General features: G+C 38.7%; 1 protein-coding gene across 1 annotated transcript; it reads left to right on the top strand.

The window, feature by feature from the left end:
* Positions 1-634: 634 nt before the first annotated feature.
* LOC101311662 (Werner Syndrome-like exonuclease-like) lies at positions 635-5,137 on the top strand. Its single transcript, XM_004296961.1, has 6 exons — positions 635-1,025; positions 2,775-2,954; positions 3,937-4,067; positions 4,183-4,341; positions 4,545-4,655; positions 4,773-5,137. The coding sequence occupies exons 1-6, from the start codon at positions 758-760 to the stop codon at positions 4,818-4,820; spliced, it is 897 nt and encodes a 298-aa protein (XP_004297009.1). The 5' UTR covers positions 635-757; the 3' UTR covers positions 4,821-5,137.
* The last annotated feature ends 3,810 nt before the right edge of the window (positions 5,138-8,947 follow it).

Below are 8,947 nucleotides of genomic sequence, written 5' to 3'. Positions count from 1 at the left end.
TTGATACTTAATCTTCATCGAATCCCACAGCTGTTTGGAAGTCTCCTTCTGAGTGATGGTTTTCAGAATAGACTTGTCAATAGATTGGAAGAGGTAGTTCTTAACCTTCAAATCCTTCAACTTCATCTCATCCAAGCTTTTCTTCTGTGGGTTTGTCAACACCTCTCCAACAGCCGGCTCTATGTAGCCTGTTTCAACAAGACTCCAGTACTCCTTTGATCTCAAGAGATTCTCCATGATCATACTCCAATGATCATAATCTCCATCAAACTTAGGAATACAAGGCTGCGCAAAATTGCTTGTTTCTGCTGCCATCTTCACACTCACTTTCTTCCACTCGTAGTATTTCACTCTTCTCACAATCAGCCCCTTTCGGAGCTCTAATACCAGAATGAAAGAACAACCGGGCTCTAAACAAAAATGTTTCACTAACTCTCTTTAAATGATTGTTATTATTCAATTGAAATAAGCTTGGCTTTATAAAGCCATTACAAATAACAGAAAAGCATAAACGCAGCCCACATCTCTTAACAACCTTAAGATTGTGGTAATTAGTTAAGAAAATAGTCAAAGTACTAACTGAAACAAAACAAGCTCCTAAACAACAGGAGTTATCGACTAACTTGAACAGCAGAAACCTAACAAACTACAAACTCCAACAAACAGACTTTTGAAACATTCAACACGTATCCAACACTGAGGTCTCCGAAAGCAGCAGAGAGAAATGAGTGGAATGGCGTAATAGGAGTAGCCGCAGATGGAGCACTCGCAATCCCACCATGACGACAAAGCCACTGCCACCGCCACCGCCTTATCGGATCCGGAGTGGGATGAGCCCTTCACAGAGGAAGACCTACGAGCCATTGAAGCCGCATTCGAAGCTGCTGCAACTTCCAAAAAACGACGCGCAAATCCAGTCGACGAAGTCGTCACGGACCAGTCCCACAGTGCCCGCCGCCGACTGCCGAGTTCAATTCTCGCTCTCCAGCATCCCAACGCCTTCGCTCTCTCTCCATGTCGTCAAGGTTTGCCTCATTCTGATTTTCGTTTAGGTTTTTGCTTAAGAAATTGAATTGGAAATTGAGATGATGATTGTTTCTATTGAAAATGAAGAGAGAGAAAAATTGTATTGGATTTGCATTTGAGTTCGTTTTATTCTTGGTTGAAAAAGTTGAAATACTAGTGCTCAGTAGAAATTTTAGCTATCTGTTCTGTAGAAATCAGAGCTCGGTTTGCGGCTGTGCGGCGAGCCGGAGTGTTGTATTGGATTTGGGGATTGCAGATGAATAGAATACTGTGAAGTGGCATTATGACTGTAGGTGCTTCATGTTATGGGGACGCACCTCAGGTTTTAGAAAGGCTAAGGTTGTATAGAGTATAGGTAATGGTTGGATGGGGGCACCTCGGCAAGAGGTGGTTGAATTGGAGGGAGAAGACTTGGATAAATATGATGTCTTGGAAAGGAACAGACACAAGGTTAAATTTGTTGCCTTCCAAGCCAGTGTGCCTGGAAGGTGAGGGTAACTACTGGTGGATGATCATCAGAAAGGTTGTGAATAGAGACAATGGTGGTGATCCTTGAGGAAGCTTTATAGTTTTTGGAAGGAGTGTGTGGGGACAAAAGGAATTGGAGTTTATGAATGTTGGTAGAGAGGACTTTGACTGAGGATCAATAGGGATGGAAGTTTTCTCTGTTAACTATTTTTCCCTTCACTTGGGGGCTGTGAGCTCTTATGAAATTTGGGTGGATTCGAATACAGAGGATAGTTGTACATATCACAATTCTAGGGTTGACTTTTGTTTTTGAGGTCCGGAATAGGGTGCACATAGTATAAATGTATTGTGAACAATCAATGTCTTCTTAGAACTTTTGATGTGACTAGAGAATTACCTAGAGATCTATTGGATTATGTCACAGAACAAAACAAGGCCAACCTTTTATTGGGTGAACCAAGCATGCATCAATTTTTTGGTGCGTTTCACATTCTAAGTGATAATTCTTTTGTTTCTGATGTTAAATGGTAAGCCACTATCATTATCTACTAGTTACTTCTAGACTTTCAGTTCCACCAAATGTTTACATTGTTGTTTTTTTTTATATTTTTTATTACAAAAATGGTGGCCGGGCGAGCTAACACTCCGGGGTTGGGATAAATTTTAGGTATGATCCCTCCCCAAGGGATGTTTTTCACAAGCTGGGGTTCGAACCAAGGACCTCCTATTACCAGGAGAATCCTTGCAGCGTCCGCCCCACTTGCAGCCTAGCATGCTTCCACTAGACCAACCCCATTGGGTGTTTACATTGTTGCTTTCGAGGCATAGATATTCAAAGAATTGAGAAGGTGGTTATGTACTCAGCAAGATTTTAAACTGTCCAAGTCAGATTTGGCGGATGCAGTCCCTACTATTACCATTTGTCTAACAATCTGGATTAGTTCACACATATGACATTACCTATCTCTCTGATAAGACAATTTACTGTTGGACAAATGCCTTAAGTCCGAAGTAAGAGTATTAGGGGAAATTTTATATGTGAAAATGATTTAGCATAATTTTTGCTCTTATAATGGTGTAGTTAAGAAGATTTACAATGCCTAATTTTCAGTGGGTTTTATTTGCTTGCAAATGTTTTAAATGATTTATATTGGGCACAAGCATTTCTGTATCATCTCCACACCATAATATTGGCAAAGTTTACGTTTTATTATGTATATTATTTTGGGAAGATACATATTGTTGTATTGAATTTATTTTTTTTATTTTTTCTGAAGCAGCCAATACAAGGATGAGATATCCTGTGTTGAAGTTTGGAGGTCAGATTACATATAGCAGGACCACAGTTGAAGTGGAGAAAGCTGCCATGGATATCTTAAAGACTGTGAAAGCAAAGCAAAACGAAATGGGTCAAAATGCAGTGGGATTTGACATTGAGTGGAAACCCACATTCCAAAGAGGTTAGCTATGCTGTTCCTTTATGCATTGTTTCTTTTTTGTTAGATTAATCTTGTCTCTTTACTTGATGTATACGTGTTGTTAAGACTTCATTGGTTCTTCCCTAAAACTTTTCTCATCTGGCCATAATATTGATCACTGATGAGTCAGCACATTGTGGGGATTAGACCCTCTAATCTTGTTTGCCTCTTCTTTCTGAAAATGGACGTGACAAAATCTATTGGGGTTCTTCTTATGCCACTACTTTGTGCCATCCACATCCTTGTTCCTTACAACCCAGGTCACTATAGCACTATGATTCGCTAACGTCCATGTTCTTTGAACTTCTCACTCACTTTTATCTGTTCTCTACGTATGGTTAAATTGGTATTCTACATCTTGATTGGATTTTATTTTACTTGCAAAGAATACACTTATTTCCAAATGGTGCACAATTGGACTGTCATGTTGTTTGATGCATGATCAGTTTTCCAGACATATCTAAATTCTTGTACATTTTCTTTCCATTCTACAACTGCTCCATGTAAACACATAGCTGTTAACTGAATACCCTCAACAGAATGAGATCCCAGCTTCACCCTAGAGTTTTGAGCATAGGTGTATTCATTTCACCAGACTTCTATTTTACTAAAATTCTATTGGAATTGTGATATTTGTCATGTCCATGATCCTTCTGGTGGAGTCGGAAAGTCTTCATACTGGCTCCCAACTCCCGAGAGTGATGCTCTTCCACTAAAATTCTATTGGAACTCTTTTCACCACATGTTTGTTGCAATTTGATGTTAAAAAAGTTCCTTGGTTACTTATTTGTTCATGGCTTACAAACCACTTTTATGTTGGGATTTCTGCAATTAAACATGATGTTCTCATACATTATTCTTGAAGCAGGGTGTGGTTTTGTTTTTATTTTTATTTTTCTATTGAAGTAATATGCATCAACTTGGACTTTCTGGATCCTCATCATGGGAAACCCTAAATATGCAGGTGTTCCACCAGGGAAGGCTGCAGTCCTGCAGATATGTGGAGACACAAGTTGTTGTCATGTGATGCATATCATACATTCTGGAATCCCTCGAAGTCTGCAGTTACTTCTTGAAAGTTCTTCAATTTTCAAGGTCTGTATGATGTATCAACGTACAGAATTGCTGCAGTTTCCCACTTAGACATTCATATTTTATTACTGTACTAAATAATTAGTTTCATTCTAATATAAAATCTGATATACAACAGGTTGGAGCTGGTATAGCTAATGATGCTGTTAAGGTTTTCAAGGATTATAATGTATCTATTAAAGCTGTGGAGGATCTTTCATATCTTGCTAATCAAAAGCTTGGAGATTCACAGAATTGGGGTCTTGCATCCCTAACTGAGAAGCTCATTTGTAAACAGGTAGTCCTTGGTTTTTCTCTGCTATCTGCTATTCTGCATAACTTTTAATTGTTTCTCTTTCTGGGAAATCTCAGCAAAACTACTGAACAGATGGAATCTCAATCATACTCTGTTAAATGTTGCACTGGCATTTGACCTATAATTATATTCTTCTCAGTACAGAAGTTATAAAAATTCCTGTTAATGTTACCAATGTATTGCAGCTTCTGAAGCCCAATAAAATTCGACTGGGTAACTGGGAGACCAAATATTTATCAAAAGAGCAGCTGCAGTATGCTGCTACCGATGCATTTGCATCATGGTATCTTCATGAGGTTAGTTAAATTTCCACAGTTCCCATTCAAAAAAAAAACATACACTTTAATTTATTTATATGAATAATATAGAGGCTATCACTGCAAGCACCATTAAATAAAATTGTCTCCTGTTAGGTGCTAAGGAGCCTCCCTGATGCTGAAGAAGTTGAGAAAGTACAGTAGACAACCAGAGCAAGGAACAAGATGTATCATGTAATTACTGTGAGACTGAGGAACCACAAGCTGCATCATTGTAATGTCTTTTTATTGGTAACATCAGGACCAAAGTGAACGATATAAGCATAATGATATGTTGCCCCATGGCTATCATCTTATTAGTCTCCATCCTTGATGTTCTTGGATTAGAGGGGCTGATCATGGTATTCCAGGTCCTGCAAATTATGTCTGTTTCATGTATAGCCATAGCTTTACTATTCTTTTCAGATATATTTTCAAACGAAAGACATTAATCAATTGGATTTGCCTAGGATTGTCACATTATCATATATAAGTAGTGACTTTCGCTGGTAACATCAGGATTAAAAGCCATAATCATGTTCTACCATCCTGTTACTCTGATATTCTAGGATTAGAGGGGTTCATCATGATGAAATATTGCTTCAAATGCATTGAAATGAGAATGATTAATCGATTCTATGTGGCCTTGCCACACCCTGAGTTAATAGATTGTCTTTGTGTTCTACATTTGCGTTGTTGCTCATTACGTTTTTATACCAAGTAGATCGTTGTTCAAAATTTTGGAAGTAGGACCTGTCTGGTTTTGTGTTTACTTTGAAGCGAAGGGTGTTATCTCTTCGGAATGCTTCAAGTCATTTGTTGCGTGCTATCACTGCTATGCGTAGGTTGAGATTTAAAATTAGATGAAATTTTACACAAATGACATACACACTATGTTCTAGATACTGAACGGTGAAGATCTGGAAATAAGACCTAAAAGTGAGCCAAATAAGGAGCCTCACACTTCACTTTCAAAACGGGGCTCCACTCTGGATAAAAACTGTGTATATACCGGTATTTTCAGATACAAACATATTTATTTATTCAAAAAGTACGTATTTTCTTAATTTGACCCATTTTTCGATCATATTTTATCATCTTAACCGTTCACACTGTAGGTATATATGAGTAGATCATCTTTACAAGTTTTCAGTTAATTTAGAGATCGTTAAGGTATCGAAAATGAATTAATTCAATGAACGAATTAAAACTATTCAACCTGAACCGTTCATGTTTTTAGTTATAAATCATATCTTTGAATGCCTTAACGATTATAAATTTGACTGAAAATTTATAGAGATGATCTATTCATATATATCTACAATGTGAACGGTTAAGATGAGAAAATATGATCTAAAAGTGGGTCAATTAAGAAAATCCATACATTTTGAATAAATAAGGATATTTGGACCTGATAATAATTATATATATATATATATATATATATATATATATATATATACAGTTCGGATCAGAAGCGGACGTCCGCAGAGGTGTAAAAGTGCGGACGTTGATCCTCAACCCGTGATCAAGCGTTGATGGTGGCTCTGCTGTTGCCGGGTGCCAAACTAGGAATTGATGTAGAGCATCTCCTTGCAGTTGGACTCGTGGTCGAAAAGTTTGAAGTCGGCGTTGATGGTGCTAGCTCGCCGGAAACCTGCAACTCTGATCACATGAGCTATTCACCTTGATTGTGATGCAGTCCGACATGTCCAAAGTCTCATCCAGCAACAGCAGAGCCGCCATGGATGCCTGGTCGAGGCCTGGAGATGATCGTCCACGCTTTTGCGTCTGTGCGGATGTCCTCTTCTGAATAGCTCTGTATATATATTTATATATACATATCAAAGAATTAATTCTTGTAGGAAAATCTGATATACTAGTTCCAAGTTTCCTAGTGGGGCTTGGTTTTCTGGTTTTCTGATTATCTTCGTTACAATAGGAGGAAACCATGTATGGAAGCAGGAAGAACAGAGATTCGTTTCTCTCTTTTCTTTTTTGGCAAAGCAAGAAGAAGAGGGATATTAGGAGTTAGGACCACCATCTCGTATAGCACCAATTGATTTATTGGTGATTGGTCCAACAACTTACCCAAACAATGCACTAAAAGCCTCAGCAAACTGAAGCCCAGCCATCACTGCAAAGTATCTGTGCATATGGAATAATTCCTAGGTTGATTACTGTTCGTTTCATGGTGAATTGTTCGTTTACTTGGTAGACAAGAAAAACTACAAGTTTGTAATTTGAATTTAATTTTCAGTTCATTTGAAAGGCAAAATCACGCCTCATTTGTATTACAAAAAAAGATGAAAAAATCATTTGTCTTATCATTATATACATACGATGATCTGGAGAAATTATTTAGTACTTTCGACGATCCGGAGAAATTATTTAGTGTCCGTGCTTCTTGACAACCCGATAGGTTCGGTTTTACTTTGATAGTGAATTGTATGTTGTCATATTCACCTTTTTGTTTGATTTTTGTTTATGTTCCTTGTATGCGCATGTGTCATTATCATAATGATCGAAATTACAAACGCCTGGTAATCCTGGATTATATAATAACTAGTTCATGATAAGACCAACTTAATTGCCAATGTAATAATATATCATCATTTTAGAGTTGATAAGTGTGGAATGTTATGCGGAAGCAGCCGAAAGGTCGAAAGGTCCCACGGGTCCCACACATACGGGTCAAATAATGTCGATACTCTCCTCACTTTAGCCACCTGGTGGAGAAACGGGTATAGGGTTTTACACAAAAGGTCTCGGTATTAATATGTGGTATCATTCTTTATAACCCAATGATGACTCTTTCACGTTTTCGATGCGGAATTCCGAATGGCTCCTATCTAAGCTACACTATTCCAATAATCTCCACAAATTGCAACTCGATCGTATGAGACACCAAGTCTCAAGCGTTGTCTGGGCTCCGATACCACTTGTTACGCGAAAGCGACCGATAGGCCCCACGGGTCCAATAATGTCAATACTCCCCCCACTTTATACAAAATACCTCGGCATTAATGTATGTGGTACAATTCTTTATAACTCAATGATGACTCTTTCACATTTTTGATGTGAGATTCTAAATGACTCTTATCTAAGCAATTTTTTTTCAATATGGAAAGCTTGGCGCACTTTTAATCGTCGGAGAGTGTCTCAGGCAAAGGAGTTGTAACATGTAACCGCAAGCGTTAGGTGGGAGGACCGGAGTTGTCGTCCCATCTTCGCACCTCTTATCCGAAGTCAGTTATGCACTGATTTGGACAGAGCAACAACAAAGTAACCTCTTTTCTTAAAAAATGTAGATAACCTAGCTATATGCTCTACCATTCCCTTTGCTTTGAGTGACGGGAGCAGCCTCCGAGTGAGTGCTAACCTGTGGTCGATCGCGCGGCCACATGTACACCAATATGTGGGGGACCTTGATTCACAATAAAACCCAACAACAAGTACCTCAACACCAATGAACGAGTCAAATATGTGATTGGATCATATGGATGTGACAAATGCTGCAGCCCTAGTGAAAACCTCTCTCCACCAAGATCCCAATACCGTCCTACATTCTTAAATCCCCGTCGACATAGCCAAAAGGTTAGTGCAAGCAGCAAGCTAGTGGTTGCAGGTATTAAAATTGCTTCTTAATTCCTCACTATCTTTTTGATATTGGTACATGCATGCTTCTCTTCTGAATCATTCCCCCTATGATGTGAAGCCTCGTGCATAATCATACATTCTCCTCCAAAACCCACAAAAGCTATCCTCTGTGATCCATACTTCACCACCACCAAACCAATAAACAAGTCGATGCAGTAGTAGGGCTTCAAATAGTAACTTTGTCATTTTGGTTAGATCTGTCTGTCTCCCTCTCCCCTCCAGACGCGTACCATGTTCATCCAAATGAGCTGCTATTCAACTCTTCTGGTCCCATTTGCCCACACTTTGAATCTCGTCGACTCACTGGAATTTAGAGCCATTTCCCCTTTTGAATGCGACAGAGAGAAAGATGCAGGATGATGAGTCTGCATGTGCTTGTGGACCTAAACCAAACATGGCCGACCTCGCTCTCCTTGTCAATCTTGTTCAAAGAAAAATGGCCTTATTGCCTTGCTGCATGTGATGCTAATGTGCTTATAACAGTGACGTGCACTGGAACTCTGCAGTGTATTATAAGCTACCTATAAGGGACGACAACAAGGATGACATTCATATCTGTATGTCTTGTATAATTTAACTCTGATGATGAGAGAAAACCCCAAGAGGAGATTGATAAAAACTAACTAGTTAAT

Source organism: Fragaria vesca, linkage group LG4, assembly GCF_000184155.1.
Source record: "Fragaria vesca subsp. vesca linkage group LG4, FraVesHawaii_1.0, whole genome shotgun sequence".
NCBI classification, from domain to species: Eukaryota; Viridiplantae; Streptophyta; class Magnoliopsida; order Rosales; family Rosaceae; genus Fragaria; species Fragaria vesca.
Note: the sequence above shows the minus strand (reverse complement) of the source record. Positions and strands in the feature narration are given on the sequence as shown.

Bases quoted from the DNA above. Each gene is read 5' to 3' on its own strand.
- LOC101311662 (XM_004296961.1), top strand. From the start codon at position 758: ATGGAGCACTCGCAATCCCACCATGACGACAAAGCCACTGCCACCGCC. The intron at 4,068-4,182 runs GTCTGTATGATG...GATATACAACAG, and splicing joins AAAGTTCTTCAATTTTCAAG to GTTGGAGCTGGTATAGCTAA. The intron at 4,342-4,544 runs GTAGTCCTTGGT...AATGTATTGCAG, and splicing joins AGAAGCTCATTTGTAAACAG to CTTCTGAAGCCCAATAAAAT.